The sequence below is a fragment of the Mytilus galloprovincialis genome, chromosome 3 (assembly GCF_965363235.1).
Source record: "Mytilus galloprovincialis chromosome 3, xbMytGall1.hap1.1, whole genome shotgun sequence".
In the NCBI taxonomy this organism is placed as follows: domain Eukaryota; kingdom Metazoa; phylum Mollusca; class Bivalvia; order Mytilida; family Mytilidae; genus Mytilus; species Mytilus galloprovincialis.
Genome location: NC_134840.1, coordinates 18,830,962 through 18,854,388, shown reverse-complemented (window position 1 = coordinate 18,854,388; position 23,427 = coordinate 18,830,962). Strand labels below are relative to the sequence as shown.

Genomic DNA, 23,427 nt, shown 5'->3' with positions numbered 1-23,427 from the left:
CTTAATCCTAATTTATCTCGTTGTTGGTAGAATTTACCCTGTAACGATAACCACCGAACAGCAAACTCCTGACTATAATTGTTTTAGTAACTTGTTATTCTCTACTGTTTATACATATTGTTTGAAAGTTTGAAAAAACACATACAAAACTTACTAATACTGTTCAATTAGGTTTTGTTTAAGAATAAAGTTTAACATTGTACGTCGTTAGTCATCATATCTGTTTTTTTTAGCAGTGTCGTGTCTTATCAAGTCATGCCAAAACCATGGCAACTGTGTTAATGAAATATGTCAATGTACACCGAACTATGCTGGGGACTATTGTCAGAGTAAGTATCATTGCGACTCTGTTAACGATACATGGCAATGTACACCGAACTATGCTGGGGACTATTGCCAGAGTAAGTATCATGGCGACTGTGTTGACGATACATGTCAATGTCAAACGAACTATGCTGGGGACTATTGTCAGAGTAAGTGTCATGGCGACTGTGTTAACGATGCAAGTCAATGTACACCGAACTATGCTGGAGACTATTGTCAGAGTAAGTGTCATGGCGACTGTGTTAACGATATATGGCAATGTACACCGAACTATGCTGGGGACTTTTGCCAGAGTAAGTATCATGGCGACTGTGTTGACGATACATGTCAATGTCAAACGAACTATGCTGGGGACTATTGTCAGAGTAAGTGTCATGGCGACTGTGTTAACGATGCAAGTCAATGTACACCGAACTATGCTGGAGACTATTGTCAGAGTAAGTGTCATGGCGACTGTGTTAACGATATATGGCAATGTAAAATGAACTATGCTTGAGATAATTGTCAAAGAAAGTATCATGGCGACTGTGTTACTGATACATGTCAATGTACACCGAACTATGCTGGAGATTATTGTCAGAGTAAGTATCGTGGCAACTGTGTTAACGATACATGACATTTAAACCGATCAAACCTGGAGTTTATTATCAGAGTAAGTATAATGACGACTGTGATAAAGATACATATCAATGTAAACTGAACTATGCTTGCGATTATTGTCAGAGTAAGTACCGTTGCGACTCTGTAACGATACATGGCAATGTACACCGAACTATGCTGGTGATTATTGTCAGAGTAAGTATCATTGCTACTGTGTTAACGATACATGTCAATGTCAAACGAACTACGCTGGAGATAATTGTCAGAGTAAGTATCATTGCGACTGTTTTAAAGAAACATGTTAATGTAAACCGAGCTATGCTGGAGATTATTGTCAGAGTAAGTACCATTGCGACTCTGTTAACGATACATGGCAATGTACATCGAACTATGCTGGTGATTATTGTCAGAGTAAGTATCATTGCGACTGTGTTAACGATACATGTCAATGTCAAACGAACTACGCTGGAGATTATTGTCAGAGTAAGTATCATTGCGACTGTGTTAAAGAAACATGTCAATGTAAACCGAACTATGCTGGAGATTATTGTCAGGGTAAGTATCATGGCGACTGTGTTAACGATACATGTCAATGTCAAATGAACTACGCTGGAGATTATTGTTAGAGTGAGTATCATGGCAACTGTGTTAACGATACATGCCAATGTAACCCGAACTATGCTGGAGATAATTGTCAGAGAAAGTATCATGGCGACTGTGTTAACGATACATGTCAATGTACACCGAGCTATGCTTGAGACTATTGTCAAAGTAAGTGTCATGGCGACTGTATTAACGATATATGGCAATGTAAACTGAACTATGCTTGAGGTAATTGTCAGAGTAAGTATCGTGGCAACTGTGTTAACGATACATGACATTTAAACCGATCTATCCTTGAGTTTATTATCAGAATAAGTATAATGACGAATGTGTTAACGATACATATCAATGTAAACTGAACTATGCTTGCGATTATTGTCAGGGTAAGTATCATGGCGACTGTGTTAACGATACATGTCAATGTCAAACGAACTACGCTGGAGATTATTGTTAGAGTGAGTATCATGGCAACTGTGTTAACGATACATGTCAATGTAAACCGAACTATGTCGGAGATTATTATTAGAGTAAGTATCATTGCGACTGTGTTAACAATACATGTCAATGTCAAACGAACTATGTCGGTGATTATTGTCAAAGTAAGTATCGTGGCAACTGTGTTAGCGATACATGACTTTTAAACCGATCTATTCTGGAGTTTATTATCAGAGTAAGTATAATGGCGACTGTGTTTACGATACATGTCAATGAACACCGAACTATGCTGGTGATTATTGTCAGAGTAAGTATCATTGCGACTGTGTTAACGATACATGTCAATGTAAAACGAACTATGCTGCCAATTATTGTCAGAGTAAGTATCATGGCGACTGTGTTGCTGATACATGTCAATGTCAAACGAACTATGCTGGAGATTATTGTCACATTAAGGTTCATGGCGACTGTGTTAATGATACATGTCAATGTCAAACGAACTATGCTGGAGATTATTGTTAGAGTGAGTATCATGGCGACTGTGTTAACGATACATGTCAATGTAAACCGAACTTTGTCGGAGATTATTGTCAGAGTAAGTATCATGGCGACTGTGTTAACGATACATGTCAATGCACACCGAACTATGCTGGAGATTATTTTCAGAGTAAGTATCATGGCGACTGTGTTAACAATACATGTCAATGTATACCAAGATTATTGTCAGAGTAAATATTATATGTTATTCAGGTCTCAGACAGGGTATATACTGTGACATTCCCGGCTTAGAGTTTATATCCCCTGAGCCGAAGGCGAAGGGGATATAAGCCCTATGCCGGGAATGTCACAGTATATACCCTTTCTGAGACCTGAATTACACATATATTACGGATTACCCCTGACTTAATGTTATTTTCCAGTGCAGGTATTTGTTGACAACACATATATATTGAAAAACCCAACCTGATATGTTCGGCATGCGTGAAGGATTTTCTAATTTGCTGTGAACATAATTTTATCGTGTATGTAATAATTTATAATAACACTTTTAACATCAAATTAAAGTATTAAAAGTGTTAATTGCGTGATTTTGTATCAAAAATGTATTATTGACTGAAGCACGTCATTATTTTCCCTCTGTGAACCTCTGACAGGCTGATAGCTTATGACTACGTCACATAGTAACCGGTGTTATGATGACGTTTTTAAGGTTCCAATTGGGGATAAAAACGTCGTATATACCCCGGCAGTTTCCTGAATATATACTGACATCTCTGTGTTGTTATCCAATCAGAAACATAGACACATTTGTAATCCGTAATATAAAAGTATAATCGAGAGTACATTTCTGTATAGAGGATTCATATTCGGCTAATATTTCACATAGTGACTTATGTTTGTTATAGATCTGAGAAATGTATAACAAAGGTCAATATTTTACTGCTAGAAACTATGTGCATGCATTTTGATGTTACAAAGATTATATACCTTCACATATTAATGTGTTGTTATAAATGTTACAGATATTTTCTAAATTTGAGCATTGTGTAAAATTACTGAATTTCAGGCATTTCTCAAATGTTTAATATTTTAAAGAGCGTTTTATCAAATGCCTAAAATATCTAGTAGTTTTAGTAAAGGCATGAAATACAACAAATTGCCTTTTTCAGTTTTAAGCAAATTGTATAGATATGAAATACAAAACTAGATGATTAAAATAATTTGTAAAGCAAAGAAAGTTTGGGTAAAATACAGATTATTCTTTTGAAAAAGGTAAATTTTGAGGTTTTGATAGTTTTAATGTCTATAACTACCTAGAACTCCGTATCTTAATTACCTTCTCTTTTCAATGACAGAAGGGCACATTGTTCTGAATCGCTCACCTGGCAAAATATGCAATATAAAAATATGATGCACTCAAGAAGTATTTTTAAGAAAAAGGTCAAGTCAAATAATGATCAATCATATTACACATAACGAATAAAATTACAACTTTTGTATAATCTTGCATAGCGAATCTCTTGTTATGTCTCTGCAAAGTCCGTACTGAATATTCATGAAATATTTGCGACTTGACGTTAAGCGTGACGCAATCAATCGACAATGCATTGAGACAAATTGTTTTTTTGCATCGAATTTTATCTTAGTGATCGTGTTAACTCTTAGATTCAATTTATCTTTAACTGTTAAAATTTGCATGCTATTCTCTTCTAAAATAACCTGATCTGTCTGATGTTTCCTGTTGTTCTATTTTGTGTGTACGTTTCATTATTTTTTGTATTTTCTGTCGTTTTGTATAATGCCTTTTAAAAATTTCAGAGATTTTTAGATTGCTTGAAAAAAACCGTCAAATTCTAAAATGTCTTAATTGCACAGGCAATTATTTTAGAAAATGCTTTATAATTTTTGTCATTTTACGAAATGCCTATATTTAGAAAATGCCTGTAACATATACATATAACATACATGTATTTTTAATTCATAAACAAAATGAGAGGTACATCATCGTTGTTAATATAAGACTCGTAGTGAGTTAAATATCAAGTTTGAATTTGCATTCGAGTGAGAATAATTAAAGATATGTGTTATACTTATTTGTTTCTTGTTATTATATGCGTTTTACGGGCATATCTTTTAGCGCCAAAAATTTTACGCCAATGCTACTTCTGCGCCACTTCATTTCAAAAAAGAAAGGCATCCATTGCGCTAATTGAAAAATCATCTTATTGCTTTCTATCATCGTCTATTGTGAAATAGGGTCGGTCTGTGTGGTTTTAGTCAATTATTTGCATACAAGCAGGAATTTTTTTCTCCGAATTTGATACCGTCATATACTTATGAATCCTGTAATTTGGACATCCATATTGATACTTTTATAAATGTAATGGTTTGACTAGTTCAACACCCAATATGCGTCGATCTTATTTCAAATTTGGGGAATAATTCAGGTATGTGTGGTAAACTATGACGACTCAACGCATTTTTACTAATATATATTTGGACGAGGAATACAAAGTTTAGTGTTTGCGATCAATATTAGGTTCTAACGAGATGCAGGAACCCAGAATATAATATTTCTTTACCAAAGCACCATGAAGAAAAGTATCACATGATCTATATACACCTTACATCATTCTATAAAATGACCGGACGTAAATGTCAATGCTAGTGTTTATATATAATAAGTGCTAACAATAAACCGTTGTACATTTAAAAAATAAATATATATATATATATAATAAAAGGTTTCTGTAATTTATACACAATCATAAATGTTACTAGATTTATCATATATATACATTTATTGTTTACAGAAGCGTATTCATCTAGTGGATGTTACTGGGGACATTTCTCTGTTGAACTTAACATCCCTTCCATCACTCCACTGATTTGTGTGGACGCATGCATCAAAGAGTCTTATGAATACGCTGGACTTCAGGTAATGAGTACTGTGATTTGATATACTTATCTATTTACACGCCTGTATATATAGCACTTTTGTATATTAACGGGAAAACGTTAAAACAAACCGTCTTAATGTCAATTTTCTTTGAAATTTCGTAAATGCAAAAACATTATTTGTTCGTCTGGTTTCTATATGATTTGGATATGTTTCAAACTTAAAAATCGATTGAAATTGCTTGGAAAGACATGCATAAACCTAAACCATTTATTTTACTATATGGTTGCAAAAATTTCGTCCTCAATTTGATGTTGAAATATTTTATCAGTTTTGTAGATTTAATATAAATGATTGGAATTTCCACACGTAACAATGGTGTTTGAATTTAAAAAAAACTGATACTGTACAATTGTGCTAAAATATTTGATATTTCTTACTTTCAGAATTATATGAATACTGTGCACTCGACTTAAATTGTTGTATAAATGTGCAAATAATTACAAAACAATTAAACAATTGTAAAACAATTAAATAATTGCAAAAATATGCATATAGCTGTATAACTGTGAACTCCAAAAAAAATCATTGCAAAATTATGCAATTAATTGTAAAACTGTAAACGTGAATTGGATCTTAATATGAAAATAAATATAAAACTGTGTACTATGATTAAGTAAAAGAAGAATTATGAAAATAATTGTATTTAATTGTAGAATTATGAAAATAATTGTAAAACTGTGAACGTGAATTAAATTTGTGCAGAATAATGTAATAAGTAGTAAAACTGTACACTAGAATTTAAATCATTTTTCTTTAATTAATCGTGTAATATGATTTATTTTCTAAATTCTCTTCGTTCAAGCGAACATAAATTATTTATGTACTAGACTATATAATTTCTATATCCCTCGGCCCAATCTGTTTCTTATCTCATTCATAATATAAATAACTAAAACACTAGTTTTAGAACTTGTCAGGCACGATGACCATTCTCGATTGTACAAAGAAAGAAATTACAGTAATAAATCTTATAAACCTAAAGATTTTGAAACTAATAAGCGTTTTTTCAAATTGTCGCTTATGTAACTGTCTTTCGCAATATCAGATTTCCATCTTCCGTGAATCTTTAATAATCTATCCGAGACACCAGAGTTACTAGCGGCTGAGCAACCGCCTGCCGTAAAACTATGTGTACCAAAAATTCTTGCGTTTAAACCTATTTCTGACAGAGCCCCTTTTACAATCTCTCTAGTCCTAGTATAAGATAGTTGTATATTCTTTTTTCTCAGCTTACAGTTGTTTTTACTTTTACAATACGATAAAGCTCTGAACACAAAATCATCTGAGGACCTGTCTATTTTAGCTTTATCTAAATAATCACTTAAAATTCTAACAGTACAGTGTGCTTGATCAAGTTTAGCTATCAAAACGTTTTTTCCTTTTCTATAACAATCGGTTTTGCTACTCTCAATATAAATATCAATATGATCGTTTCCGAATGTAATGTTCTTAGCTCTAATCTGACACAATTCGCTGTACCTTAAAAATCCTGAATAAGCCAGAAAACACATAGCTAATAATCTAAGATTTTTTAACGAACTATTTGTACCGCCAAATTTCTTAAAAAGACTGATCATGATATTTGCATTCATCGGTTCTTTTTTCTGAATAGGCCTATTAAGCTTTCTTTTAGATGCCTCCACAATACATTTAACTATATCCGAGGCGCATGGGTCTTCAAACCCAGCTAAACTGTGAGCCCACTTTATAGCGTAACATGCAGCTTCTATAGTACTGTAGTGTTTAGCACTTTGCATTAGATATTGAAGATATAAACTGACATAAATTTCGTTGGCAGGAAGGACAGACTTGATTTCTGTATACTTTTCAGACCACACTACAAAACGTTTAAAACTGTATGCATATTTAACAGTTGTATTTCTGGCTTTAGAGTCAATAACTGAATTCTTCATTTTTCTGAACAAAATCTTAAGTTCTGTGTGTTTTACTTGTGTGTCATTTTTCCAAAATCCCGTTGAAAATATTTTCTGTAAAATAATTATAAATTAAATAAATATTTACCTTGAAATATGCGTAACTGCTCAACATACATCAAACAGAAAAACAGGTCCAGTGACCATAACTATACCCAGTGGTATCTACAGACCCTGTGGCCCCAAAAATATCGTCAAATGACACAATATATACACCAATCAGCTTCTGTAAGCCAACATCTCTGAATAGAGAACCTCCAGTAAGTAAAATCTGCAAAAAATAATAAAAAGTTATCACAAATATCCATCAGTAGCTTTCAAACGAACAGCTAAAATTCTACCTTTGAATTTTCCGTTTGCAAAGATAGAATTTAAATTGTTTCCAGAAACTAAAATTCTGTCTACCTCGTTAAATTCGAGCACGTCTAACACGTAAGATCTGTATTCTGTATTTTCATCAAAAATTAATGGCCAGTAAGGAGACGACGGCCAACTCGGAACTATCAGTGTTCCCTCTGCTTTGCATCTAACCAAGTGGTTTATGCACTTACAAACTAAAGACACAGGTGGTACTAATAGATTGTTTTCTTGTGCCCAGTGGCACGAAAAAGCGTCTACTGCTGAGGAACCAGGGTTCCAGTACAACGAACTAAATTTATCTACTTTGTTATTGTCCATATTGGCAAACCTGTCGAAGGTATGAGGACCCCAGAGGTCGTCTAAAAACTGAAAATACTCTGAAGAAATACCCCAGTCATCAATATCTATAATCCGACTTAATAAATCAGCCTGCTCGTTCTCTTTTCTGGGTAACCAGATAATGTGTAATGTAATGTTTTCAAGTAAACAACACCTATAAATTTCTAAGGACAACTGTTGTAACTCTTGTACTTTGCTACCTTTATTTATGATGCTAACAGCATTCTTGTTATCTGTGTGAAAAGTCACGATACTGTTTTGTAAGAGTTTTGAAAAGGCACTGACACATAACTGAATTGCTTTTACTTCTCGCCAAGTAGAACTCCTACCTCTCTCAGTTTCTAACCACATTTTGTGCAAAATTTTTGTTGAATTTTGTATGAAACCAGCAGCGCCCGTGTCGCTGGCGTCTGTGAAAATATGAAAATTTGAAATGTTCTTTACCAGATCAACCGCCTTTAGTAAAGGCAAATTATCTCTCCAGAAAATAAGCTCATTGATACAATCAGGATACTTGCCGATGTTTACATATTGATCCCAATAGTCTCTTATATTAATGACTGAAAAAATGTTTCTTGTCATGATCTGGGTAACATTACCTACTGCTGGTGTTAAAGCAATTAACTTACCACAGATTTTGGCCAACTGTCGTACCTTTACCCTGTAACTAGAATTTAGTATAAAAGCTACCAAACTCAATATATCATCTATTTTTCTTTGAGGAATTTGCAATTTGCAAGAAATTAAATTCCAAGAAAAACCTAACCACTCAACGTGCTGTGAAGGTAACCATACACACTTGTCTTTGTTTGGCACAAAACCAGAAGCAATCAAGTCTGCTTTGATTCTTCGAGCGTGTTTTACACATAGTTCATAACTAACTTCGACCCCAAAACCATCATCTAAATAAACAGCTACCTTTATGCTAGATTTACGCCAGTGCTTTACCAATTGTCTCACTGTTTTAGTAAATATATACCCGCTGGAACTTAAACCAAATGGCAACACAGTAAAAACATAAAATTCTCCTTTCCACGAAAACCCTAAATACTTTTGATGTTGTTCAAAAATGTTTAAGTGGTGATATCCCGCCTTCAAATCAAAGACATATCCGTAACAATTCAAAGTAACATATTGTGATAAAGTTTTCCAATCTTCGAATTTAACCTTGTTTACAATCATTTGTTTATTTACATGTCTTAAATCTAAAATCAATCTGTGTTTACCTTTACCGTTAACTGAAACAGTTAAAGGGTTAACTACGTGTGGCATAATTGATACACGTTTTACTAAACCGCCCAATACAAGCTCTTTAACTGCACTTGAAACAAAATCTGAATGCTCTAACGCAGATTTATTATTTTTAGAATACATATTTTCCGGCTCTTTTAACAAAGGTATTTTGTAACCATTTTCAATAATATCAACAATAAAACTCGAAGCGTTAATACTTTTCCAAAAGTTTACAGAATTTTTAAGCCTGTCTTTAACAAAAATATCTGAACAACCCTTTTCATATTCAAAATAAGATTCATAAACATCTTGTACCTGTAAAGTGTCCGTATGAGCGCTGAAATCCTTATGAAGTTCCTCTGGGAGCTCCAAATCCAGTCTTGGTGTCTTTTTACAGTCGGATGCCCAATGTCCAAATAATCCACACCTGAAACACATATCTCCTTCCCTGGACCTTTTGACCTGGTTTCCGTAACCAGGTCTGCTCCCACGAAAGGGCGGCATGCTGACAGAAACTGGAATTGCATTATGAGCTGTTTGCGATGTAGAACCGGAAGCTTCAGCTGGTCTTTTTCGTACGTTCTGCTTCTTGTCTGCAGATTTTACGGACTTTGACTTTTTCACCGCCCGGGTATCAGCTGCCCTTATCTTCTTTTCGTCCTCGGAGTCGCTGGCTAAATCATCGGACAAATATTCTTGTACGGTCTTCCACCCTCCCTCCGACTTATCAGCAATTCTTATGAGCTTGTTTCTTTTCTTTAGCGTGTTAAGAGCCTCATTCAGAATAGTTACCGCTTTATCTGACTTGTTTCTCCCTAGGTAATCCAACGCCCTCTGTACCAAATCCTGTAAATCTACGTTCAGCTCGTACTGGACCTGATGACCCTTGAATTTGAACGAATTTTCAGCCTTTTTAACCTTCTTCTCCAAAGTATGTGTGGTATCTGTGAAAGATGTTTCAATACCCGACAGTCTAGTATCCATATATGTTTTGAGAAGCGAAAATAAGTCTGCATTAGACATTTCATGCGGATTTCTAGTAGACGTACCTTGTTCACTCGCTAAATCTAAGGTTTCCTCCTCCATATCAGACATTGTCAACGTAAGTCTACGGCAATACAGGTTTAACTAACAAAAACTACGTGTGTACATGCGAATGGTCAACGCCCTTATCGATAATTTCAAATCGAGTCCACCGTATTTAAATACACTCGGGTTCATAAAACCTGTTACAATTCTATTGTTATATTAATAGAATTATCATACGATAAAATTCTTCCGCCACGTACATAAATATATTTATGAGGCATTTTGCTAATGGCGTTCAGCACAAATAAAACTTTCAGAATTGCGCATGCCCTATTAGGACAATATATGTATATCATGTCCAGTTCTACAATTGAAATTACCTAATTATACCTGCATGTGAACTCATAACAGCTGAATATTCATATGTTATCTGTTAACCGTTTTCCTTTGAGTGTTTGTTTGGGGTCAACAAGCGTCAAAGTAAATGGTTATAATTTGTTTGTTTGAAATCCTACTTGTTTTACCTAAGTAGTATGTATGATAATCTGCATAAGGTACAAACGGTACAGAGATATACATACATATAGCTGTCATGGGAATCATTATTCCCGAGTTCTCTGATTTTAAAGAATCGAACCGTTAAAGTTTCAATGATGATTTATTTGACATTCTACAAATGGAACACTTGTAATACACTATAATTAAAGCATACAAGTTTACGGGAGTGCATGGTGGTGCCATAAATAGCTTGAATATGCTTGGCTGGTTACCTTATAAACTAAATTTTTATATTGCTGGTTCTGTAATAGTTTTGACTGGTGTATCGTCTGCTACCGGGTTCGAAACTGCCGGTCACCGGGATCGGAGTACTTATATTAAACCCTAAAATGTCCCGGCCGGGCCACAGGAGGTGGACCGGTGAATCCCTAATAAAAATGGCGGCGCCCATGGGAAACTATATAAATACAATAAAGATAAATAGATATGCGTAAAATTATATTATATGAATAAAGAAGACATCTAGCAAAAACGACCACCATTACACTCCCCTCCCCTTAAGACCTAATGTGTTCAGTAACACATTACACATTAGTCACAATTTCTGAAAAATATACAACATATAATATACATAATATACACAATGTAATAAAACAACAACAATGAGTTTTCTCTTACCTATACTATCTTTAGTATAATTCATTATAAATTTTGTTTAGCTTTCTTTACTTTTTTCAAAAAGAATGTGGATAAAAGGAGAATATATTTTTTTAAAGTAAGTAGCCAATTCAATTAATATTCTCATTTAAAGTATTTTAATTTATTTTACAACCGAACCTTCAATCAAGCTAATGGAAAGATCATTCAATCACATAGTAAACACATTTACAAATAAATATTACAATGTCAATTTCAAACAATCATCGGAAGTTAGATAATTGTTCAGATTAAGGACTCGGTCACTCAATAATCATTCGGCTATTGTTCAGTTGGAAAAAGATATTGCTGTCTCCATTTGGTTTCTTTAATTTCTCTTTTCAGTTGCCTGTTTTCTGCTTCGAGGTCTCTCCGTAATTTTCTTTCCTGTTCATATTTTGTACCTTCTTTTCGGACCTCTTCTAATTTTTGCTTAACAGCTTCTCTCTTTGTCTAGAAAACTGATCGATACCAAGACACAACCATCGTATGTATCCCTCTAACTTTTCTTTGGCTTGGGGGATGGGCGGTAAAATAAGTGGCTGTAGTTCCAAACTTGATGTTTGGCAAGATCCATCTGTAAACTGTGAGTTGGCAGCAATACCGAAAGATGTGTAATAATCTATGATTCTAGTGTCAGGGGCGGTAGCTAAAGGTGGGGCATTTTCACGGTGACGGTAATCTTGAAGACTTATAATATTACTGGATAGATTTTTGGACGGTACGGTCACTGTGTACTCTGGTCCTTCTTGATAAACAGATGTGTTTGTAGTGGCAGCAATGAGAGATGAAAAATACGGGACAGTAGGAATGGAGTTAGACACAGCAGTGGATGTAGTTGTGGTGTTGGTTGTGGCAATAGATGAAGTATTGATGGTGGACTGGACAGGTGGACAAGAGGACGTCGAGGAAGCAGTAGAAGGAACTGTTTTGATAGTTCTGCCTTTAACCCTTTCCCTTTCATGCATTTTAGACCTTTACTTATCGAAAATACATTATCGAAGTTTAAATGAATACAGAATTCGCATCAATGGTCATACACATGCCATGTTGGGCTCAAATGAAAGATAATTGGTGAAATACTTCAACAAATTAAGTTTGAAGATAATTCGTCATTTTTTGGTCACGTGGTACATTTCCAAAAGTCACGTGACTGTTGGAGAAAAAGTGAAAAAACGAAATCTTTGGACAAAAAGTCGTGCAGAGACATATTGGTGGGCTAATAGGGTCAGGTTTTGATGGAAACACAATGCCTCGAGTCTGTTGAAGCCATATAAGTTATCATAGTGGTATAAATAGACGCATAACGTGCTATAGACCTTGAAATATCGATGTCCGTAACATTCAAAATAATTGATTTTAGACGCTCTTTTTGTCCGATTTCAAACTTGGACCTAGTTATTTGTCTAATTCGTTTTCAATCAATCAGCAACCTAAACTTTGTTTTTACAAGGGAAAATTCATTGAATTACCAATGCTAGCTTGATCTGGGACACCTTTGACCGAGCCCGATGGAGCAAAGGGGGTAAAAAGGGGGGGGGGGGCAATTTTGCACACACAAATTTTTTTTAAAAAAATTTCGTAGGTTTCCTTTTTGAAATTGAAAGTAAAGTTAAGTCAAGTTACATTTAATATAGGAAATTATTTTTCCAACTGCGGCAGTGAGATTCGAACTCTCAATCTTAGCGCCTTGGGATAGATCAGCGTACCCCTGCGCCACTGGCATTGTAGTGAATTTATCGAAATTTAAGTACTTAAGTCTACTACTACGGAAGAAATTAAAAAAAAAATAATATAAAGATTCTCACCCAGTTTGTTTTCTTTTTGGAATTATGTGTTCAGATGATAATTTTTTGTTGCCAAATGCATGATTTTTACGCAAATCTAGGAGGAATCCACTCTTTAAACTGTCATTTTTTCATTGAAATATACATGTTCCTTTATTCAAACAAAAGTGTTTTCAACTTTAGTATACCGCAACACTTACGAAACCATGTTTTGTTACATCTATTTCAACTTTGCAAAAAAAAAATCAGAATATTTTAGCGGTTTTTGTCTCTTTTCTCATAATATCTTTAAGAAATGACTTCAGATTTTTAGCGTGATTCAAGTTTGTGATTGCGCTGCTACACTAAAAATTACACTTGCAACTAGTGTACAAGTTAGAACTATTAGTTTAATACTATTCTTCAAAATCACTGCACAGTTATTGAAAAAAGACATAAATCCTCTTAAAAGAGCAGTTTTCTTTGCACTTCTTTTTGAGAATATCCCTCAAAATTCGCAGAAAATAAATGGTTTTTACAGAAAAATTACACATCAGTAAGGGGCGAATTGTTTATTAACTAATAGTGATAGAGATTTGATGCACATTAAATCGCATTGCTGGTTATCTGAGGATTAATTTGAGCCCTTAACCACATCTGTACGTCAGCAAATGGCGATTAAACAAGTCTAAATGTCCCAAAAAAATCTTGAAATTGGTTTCACCGGTAAGCTGTACCGGTGTGAAAGGGAGAGGGTTAAATGTCACGAATCCTGGATCAGTATATCCCCTGTTCTCCATGACAGTTTTTTCACACTTGCGTGTTAGATCTTCTACTCTCAACCTATCTCTCTCTCTGTGGACCTCCTTGAGGTGTGTTTTCATGTCGTATCTCCTCCTTCATGTGACCGTACAATTCCTAACACTGCAGTGGCATTTTATGCTTGTCTGCACATGCTTTTCTGTCCAGTGCCTAGCGTATTTACATTTGAAGGTAAACCTCCCAGCTGTACATCCCTCAATTGGACACTTCATCACACCACCTCTTGTGAAATAAAATTCAATCTTCTCTATTGAATCATCCTGGTCATCATGGTTCTCCATATCCTCTGACACAACTTGTGTTGCCACCTCAAACTCAGTTGTTTGAGCTACGACTTGATTTTGGATTGCAGCTAAATCAGTATCTAAATCCTCCTCGTTGTAATCAAATAAATTGAAGTATTCATCTGCTATGTCCATGTTCTGCAAGAGAAGAATGTAAGAACATTCAAGATATTGGTTTAATATATTTTTATTTGAAATTGTTATATGTTTAATTGTAGGTTAACTCATATAAACTATGTCCAACTGGAAGCCCATTGCTTCCTGTAAAATTCAAAATTCTACGCCTGACTAACCATTTAGTCAAAATTTCCCAAACCATCCAATGATAGTAAGTTTCTATGTTCAACCTGCACATCACCGAAAGCTTTTGGCCCATGGTATTATGTTAATGTGCTAGTGTACATAAACACTTCTTAAAAGACACCTCAGAGATATGAGTTACTCTAGCCAAATGTTACATATAACAATGCCAACAAAAATGTTGGAATATAAAAAAAAAATGTTATTGTGTGCAGTAAATTGTATGTGGTGTTAATTTGTATTATGGTGTATACGGAATTCTTGGTTTTATTAAAAGTCCTCTTGTGGTGTATTGAGGTTTTGGACTGACAACAGATGTTACTTCAATAGATTCAATGGTTTCAGTTTTATTTAAAAAATAGTTCGACTTCATTGTCAAAATGAACGGTAACATCTCCAGATTCAGTTTCGGTGTAGTCTTGTCCAGTTATGTCGACAGTTGTCAAATGATTTATGTATCCGTCGCCGACTACCGGTTTTAAGTGATTAACATGAATAATTTTTGATTTCTCTGTAGCGGACGACGTTATCTGATACGTTATATCAGACAGTCTCCTGGTGACATTGTACGGGCCGGTCCATCCTAACCCTAGTTTAATATCTGCCCGGTATGCCATCATTACGTAAGGCAAATGATCATCCCAATTAGAACGGTTTTCCTCGACATACATGACAAGCATAATATGTGCGGTTTGATTATAACGTTCGACCATTCCATCTGATTGGGGATGATATGGCGTAGTGATCGATTTTTCAACTCCTAACAACTTACAAATTTCGGCGAAAAGCACCGATTCGAATTCTCTCCCTTGGTCCGTATGAATTCTTGTTGGAGTACCGAAACGACAAATAAATTCAGTGGTTAGTTTATCAGCTACTGTTAGTGCTGTATGATTCGGAAGCGCGAATGCTTCTTTCCATCTTGAGAAATAGTCGCCGATAACCATGATGTAGTTATTACCGCTATCCGTTTCTGGGAGTGGGCCCATTATGTCTATTGCTATACGTTCCAACGGACCGTATACCGTGCAATGGAAACTTTCCAATGCTAGGACCAGCTTTTGATCTGGCGCAAGGACCACACGTCTGACACCAACGAATGACATCGTTTGTTATTCCAGGCCAAAAAAAACGAGAACACAATTTTCACAGTGTTTTCTCTCTCCCAAGATGGCCAGCCGTTCAGTTGTTATGCAATCGTTGCATAATTTGTAGCCGTATAGCTTTTGGCGCTACAAGTTGAAGAAAAACTTCGTCGTCTATTCTTTTATACCTACGGTAAAGTAAGCCGTTTTCAATACTAAGTTGGTCCCACTGTCTCAGCAAGGTAACTACATCTTGGTTTTTGGCTTCGTATACACGGTTTCGTGTTATTTTGTTCTGAGTAGGAAATAACTGTACTGATGGTTTCGTCTTCCATCTGCAATTTTTGTAATACCGGCGGTGTCCATTGTTCTAACCAATTCGATTCGCTGGGTCCCAATAATTCATTATTCAGCTCATTATTTTTATCAGAAGTTACATTCTTCTGCGTAATTGCCCTCACGGTCACCTCTGTATTCGGGATGCATTGTGGACAATGACGTGTTACATGTATCTGCCTTGATAAAGCGTCAGCGTTTCCATGAGCAGCGCCACGACGATTTTTTATCTCAAAGTCGTATGTATCTAGCAGCGAAATCTACCGCTCGACCATTCCTTCAGGCTCTTTAAAATTCTTTAACCAAATTAACGAGGAATGATCAGTACGTATAAGAAATTTCCGCCCGTATAAAAGTGTCGAAATTATTTAATAAAGGTTACTATCGCTAGTAATTCACGGTAAGTAGTGCAATATTTGGTTTGAGCCCTGGAAAGTGTTTTACTTCGGTATGAAATAACTAGTTCCTCTCCATTTTGTACTGGCGAAAGTACTGTTCCTATGCCATATAAGCTTGCGTCAGTATCTTATATAAACGAATCGTTCCGAGTAGGATATGCTAAAATTGGTGCCGACGTAAGAGCTTGCTTAAGTTTGTGAAATGATTTTTCACAGTCATCGGTCCATTTAAATTTCCAATTTTTCCGCGTAAGTTGATTTAAAGGAAAACTGAGCTCTGAAAACGAAGGAATAAATATCCTGTAATACGATGCAATTCCAAGGAAGCTGCGTACATCATTTACACTTTCTGGTTTCGGCCATTTTCGAACGGAGTCCGTTTTTCAGGATCGCATTTGATCACTCTCTCTGAAATAACGTGTCCTAAATATTTTATTTCATCTTGAAAGAAGAAACAGTTCTTTGCTTTAAGCTTTAGATTTGCTTTACGAAATCTTTCGAATACGGCAGATAATTGTTCAATGTTTCTGAAAATATTTTACCAAATACAATTATGTCGTCAAGATAGACGAGACATCTCTCCAATTGTAAACCGGACAGAACTATCTCCATAAGACGCTCAAAAGTTTTTGGACTATTAGCCAGACCAAAAGGCATATGTCGGAATTCAAATAGCCCTTTATGAGTGATAAAAGCCGTTTTCGGACGATCTTCCTCGCTTATAGAAACTTGCCAGAAACTACTAGCCATGTCCGCGGTACAGAAGTACTTGGCGCCTGCCAGACTGTCTAAGGCCTCATCTGTGCGCGGTAATGGATAAGCGTCCTTGCGCGAAATAGAATTATTTTTTCTACAATCATCACAGAAGCGCCAGGTGGCGTCGCGCTTGCGCACTAACACGATTGGAGATGCCCAAGGTGATTTACTTGGCTGAATGATTCCTTGTTCTAACATTTTCTCGATTTCCTTCTCGGCAACTTCACGTTGCGCGATCGGTAAGCGCCTAACTGGTAATTTTATCGGCCTGGCGTCGCCTGTGTCAATTTCGTGTTCTATAACATCAGTATGACCTAACGTCCATCGGGACCGACAAATATATCGGCATATTCGTTCACCGTGTCTGCTAACTGTTCGCGCTCGCTTTTGGTCAATTTGGAGAAACATTCTCTACCAACGGTAGTAAATGATCGGGAATGGTATTTTCCTTATGAACATATGTTTCTGAATTGTCTTGTAGGTCACACGACATTACTTCATCAATTTCAGAAACTGACGCTACTTGAATATTTTTCTTTAATATTTTACGTTCCGATGTTGGATTAAGAACAGAGAGTATAACGGTTGAGTTTGACATTTTAACTATAAATTTAGGCATAAGAAGCTGATTGCTTCCCCTAAATTCGTCTAACAACCGTCTCGATCCTTTAAAAAGTGTCCTCGTATTTCACCATGTACGAAAATTTCCGAATTTGGTGGTATGTGTACGGTTTCAATTAGGTGTACTCTAGCGCACGTACTCGACAAATATTTATCTTTATGTAAACAAACGTCAAATTTTGGCGACTTTAATGTCCCGTTTGCTGTGTCAATTGAAACGTTATTTTTACTCAAGAAATCGATTCCCAATATCCCATCCAGTTCTCCTAACCCTGCTACAATGACTGTGTGGGCTATTAACTGTCCACCTATAAAAAGAGGAATGGTTGTCATTCCTATTACGTCCAAAGGGTCACCATCTGCTTGGTTTAACTTTGCAGACACTTCATTAAGAAACATTTTATTAAAACCCAATTGAAACTAAAGTCACATCTGATCCAGTGTCCACTAGCATATCAAAGCTTGTGTCATTAATTCTAACGTCAGCAAACCAACAAGATTTGGAAATACTGCAAATTTTAAACAATGAATGTGTATATCTAAAAACTTTAGATCAACATTTACATCCTTTTGGACTGAGGTTTTGGCTTCTTACCCAGTCCTTTGTAATTTAAAGTATCCTGATTAGACTCATTGCCTGTGTTCCTTGGTGTATGACTATTGTCATGATAAGGGTTGTTAGAAGATTGGCGTGCATAACTATTATCACGATAAGGGTTGTTCGAAGATGGGCAATCCTTTTTCATATGACCCTCCTCTTTACAATGAAAACATTGAAATGTTTTTTTTTCTGAACGTTCCTCTAAACCTTGGCTGTTCATTTTTATCCTTGTTCGGTTGAAGTATTTTCTTCATTGAACTTTGCATCTCATTAAAACCTTCCAACAATTTTGAGATCATGTTATCAGAAGTTGTTGAACTAGTGTTCATATCTTCTGTTTTGGTCAAAGAGTATACTGAAGATGTTTCTTCAGATTTTGGTTTCCGGGGTAAAATCGAACTGCCCTCAAACGCCTCGTATTCCAAAGCCAAAGAAATTGCTTTGTCTAATGTATTTGGATGGGAAAATTGTACATGTCTCTTGAGTTCTGCATCGCCCAACCCCTAAATATATTGTTCAATGATAAGACTTTCTCTTACCCCGAGTGGAATCGAAGGAAAAGCGCGGGTAGCAAGGCGTTTTAGCGCGTAACCATAATCGGCTACTGATTCTTCCCTTTTCGCCTTCTATTACGGAATTCACAGCGAAATGCTGTTTCTCTCTCTGGAGGACAAAACCTTTGGGTTAAAGCAAATTTAAGTTTTGCATAATCAAACAGTTCATCCCTGGTAATTTCGCTGAAAGAGCGTTTGCCCACTTCCCCTCAAACTCATAGCCAATTGAGCGGCCATTTCATTTTCAGACCAGCAATTCCATAGAGCAACCTGTTCAAAATGACATATATAATCAAGCCATTCTACATTTTTGCCGTCGTAAGTATCTGGATCTTTTTGTTTTCTTGGTATTTGTCTCTGTCCTGATACCGAAAAATGTTCTGACTTTGCACCTAAATGTGTTCCGTAATTTGTATTTGTCTCATGAGCAATCACACCTGTCAACTGATTATGTTGACACTTTCTTGAATTTCTCATTTGCTCATTTGTATTTTGAGATTGGAAAACTATTTTCAGAGAAATTATGTTAATGTCGATGAGGAGTTATATGCTTACTATAACTACTTCCAATATGACCACGATCCACGATTTTTGTGAGAATAAAGATTCTCTTTGTACTGAATCTGGTGACAAGTTCATATTTATGACCCAAAGTGGGAAAATGTGTATTTGAGTCTTGTGAATGTGCATTCATTCTGGACATTGATGTGTCTAATTGTGTGTTATCTGTACGGATATTTGTGTTCCTTTTTTCCGACTTTAAAGGTAAGTTTGTGTTTTGTTTGTTTATTTTTGTTACATCTATTTCATCCCCTGCAAACTCGTAAACTTGATTGCTATACGGTGTTGAACTTTTTTGCTCAACATATTTATCCTCCGGTCCAAAATTTCTAAGCCTAGAGCTTAGAGTTGAGAAAAACCTTTTAGCTGAAGCCATGTTCAGTTTGTACAATATAAAATTCCAATTTTAAGGCTTTTAATATTTTATTTATTTCCAAACTATAGAAAAATAAATTTTCTCACTGTTTTTACATATAAAATTCTTTTAAGATCCCGGACGAGCCCCCAATGTCATGGGAATCACTATTCCCGAGTTCTCTGATTTTAAAGAATCAAACCGTTAAAGTTTAAATGATGATTTAATTGACATTCTACAAATGGACCACTTGTAATACACTATAATTAAAGCACACAAGTTAACGGGAGTGAATGGTGGTGCCTTAAATAGCTTAAATATGCGTGGCTGGTTACCTTATAAACTAAATGTTTATATTGTTGGTTATGTAATAGTTTTGACTGGTGTATCGTCTGCTACCGGGTTCGGAACTGCCGGTCACCGGGATCGGAGTACTTATATTAAACCCTAAAATGTCCCGGCCGGGCCACAGGCAGTGGACCGGCGAATCCCTAATAAAAATGGCGGCGCCCATGGGAAACTATATAAATACAACAAAGATAAATATATATGCGTAGAATTATATTATATGAATAAAAAAGACATCTAGCGAAAGCGACCACCATTACATAGCAATGACAACAAACTTATTTATAATAACATCTTATACACAAACATACATACTTACAGGCATACACCACTATCTTTAAATACCCCATACACATATATCAGTATATACAAAATATACAAAATGGGGGTTATGTTATTGCCTAGAGAACAAATGATTTATTCATTTTGCGTATAAATCTACATAGTTTTTCTAACTTAAACTTGTAAGTACAACTCATTATTTCTTAAAATTTCAAAAGATTTGGCCTTTGCGACAAATTTTTATCAGTTAGGTTTTTTTTTTGTCATTTCAAATAATTTACATTTCAGAATATAATGATATTCGTCACCAATACAGTTATTATTACATTTCAAACATTTTCTATTTTCCCTTTATGCACCATGCCACCGTCCTGTTTCTATAGGAAGTCTATGATTTGTGGTTCTAAACTCACACATCGTATAAATATCTTTATCTTCCAATATATTTTAAAAACATTCAAACTGAAATATTTCATTAAATAATCTACAATTTATAGATTTTGGTGAATTTAACATAAGTGAATGCCATTCCTGTCTAAATTGATCATGTAGGCGCACCTTAATCGAAGGGATAAGCCAATCTCTGAGCTAGGAAAAAGCTAAGCTGTCCAAATATAGGAAAAGCCAGTATCATCAAAAACTTTTCTTAAAAACTTTAACCACAGCGATTCAAAATGATTGTCGACCGACAATTTGTATAATAATTGATAAGCCAAATACAACAGTTTTGAATCCTTTCCAGATAAAAGTGGTGTCCAAAATGAAATCATTTTTAGTGTGATATCTAGATATACGAAGTATGTATTGAATGATTATGCGACTACATAATAGTTAATCATAGTTAAGTGATTTTATTTTCTTATATGTCCAATGACTCGTGAAAATATTATCTGAAATAATTAATGTAGATTACTACGTGCCATATCAAAATATGGTGATATTTCTTAGTAACCCATGAGCATAATCGACTATTTTCCTTACTTTAAACTTCGTATTATGTAACAAAAATGGAAATAATTGATAAAAAAAGTAGTCGATTAATTCAACGATATTGCAATTATCAAGTACTCCAAACGACATGACTTTACAATTCGTTATCATTAAGGTTTTAAAACAAAATATCTGCTTTTAATTTGTACATCTGTAAATCTAATACTGCCACATACTGAAAATGCTATTTTGATATTTCGGTTTTTCATATTTTAGATTGGTTACAGGTGTACGTGTGGATCCGACATATCTGGCTTTCTTCAGGATACAGTGAATGGATGTAACGTCGCCTGTAATGGTGACAATGCTTATATATGTGGAGGAGCACAGGCAATGTCTATATACCATATAGTATGAACACATACTTGTAAAAATGTGGAGGATCGATAGCAATGTCTGTATACCATATAGTATGACCACATATTGATGAATATAAAGTTTTTGCTAGTTTGTTCGCATTACTTTAAATATGTACCTGTACTATTGATTATTGTATTGATTAAAGTTTTGATGTAGCTATATTATTATGGACGTCATAGTGTAGCGATTTTAGTTTGATAGTATTATTATTTAAGAATTGAATGCTTCTTTTTGTAACTTCATTGGGGTGTAAAAGCGTTGACCGAAGTACATTTTGTATGAAGCGCGGAAGCGTTTCATACGAAAAATGTGCGCACGGTCAACGCTTTTACAACCCTATGAAGTTACAAAAAGAAGTATTCAATACTTATAATTACATTTGTTTTAGCAATGATCATGAAAACACGAATTTTATTATTGTTTTATTTAATTCACCTGTGCACTTTATTGTGGGACCACGTGTTATCATGAATGAAAAGTTTTATTGAGCAATGCAATTGCTTACGGAATAACACGTGATGTGCAGTTAGCCAATCAGAATAAAGTATCCTAGTGAAACATACATCTAATGTAATTATTATTATATAACATATCTTTTTATTAATACGTTTGGGTTAAATCAATTTGTTAAAGGCACTGCCCGGTATTTTTTTATTTATTTGAACGGTATCTATATTAATTAAATTCACCGCCCGGTATCTTAAGAACCGCCCGGTACCCCATCTTTGAAACAGTCAGGGTACCGCCCGGTAGCCCATCTTTAGGACCGTCGAGGTACCGCCCGGTACCCCATCTTTGGAACCGTCGGGGTACCGCCTGTAATTATGTATATAAGGGGATGCGAGAGAGGTAACATATAGAGTGGAGATAGTAAGCTAGAAGACTAGAATGACTTGTTAATGAGAGTAATATTGTGTAGTAAACTAGGATTATTGTTCAACTGTTTAATTATGTCAAACTGATATACATTTAAAAGATTACATAGTGATTTAAATTAAAACTTTGAGTTGTGGTTTGTTTTCTTTGCGCCATTTGAATATGGATTTTACGTAATTTACGCTACCAAAATAACACATCGACAAACACGAATCCATACAAAAACGACAACGCTACAATAGTATATTAATAGTAAACAAAGGCTACAGTAGTATATCGCTGTTCGAAATTCATAAATCCGTTGAGAAAAAAAACAAGTCCGGATTACAAACTAAACTAAGGGAAATACATCAAATATAAGAAGAGAACTACGACATAACTGAAACACCAGAATTCAACACACAGAGAAATGAACTATAATATAACAATGTCTTTTTTTATATATACGTCGTGCTTTTGATCGAGTCTGATATGATGGTATAATTTATAAACTTCGAAATATTGGTAAAGAGGAAACCTTTTAAAATGGTTAATGAGCTTTTTATCAAGGAAACAAAAGGTTGTTATCTGTCGTCAATCTTCGGATACTTTTGATGTAAATGCTGGCGTCCCTCATGG

The 23,427-nt window shown here is 35.1% G+C and overlaps 1 protein-coding gene across 4 annotated transcripts in view; it reads left to right on the top strand.

Moving 5' to 3' along the window:
* LOC143067333 (uncharacterized) overlaps positions 1 to 22,933 on the top strand; it is a 44,451-nt gene extending 21,518 nt beyond the window's left edge. For 2 of the 4 annotated variants that reach the window (XM_076240495.1, XM_076240498.1), the window contains exons 6-8: positions 234 to 329; positions 5,277 to 5,401; positions 21,790 to 22,933. In XM_076240495.1, the coding sequence (XP_076096610.1) occupies positions 234 to 329; positions 5,277 to 5,401; positions 21,790 to 21,930 (362 nt within the window). In that variant the 3' untranslated portion in view covers positions 21,931 to 22,933. The remainder of the gene's footprint in view (positions 1 to 233; positions 330 to 5,276; positions 5,402 to 21,789) is intronic. The other 2 variants (XM_076240496.1, XM_076240497.1) reach the window with 2 other exon arrangements.
* The last annotated feature ends 494 nt before the right edge of the window (positions 22,934 to 23,427 follow it).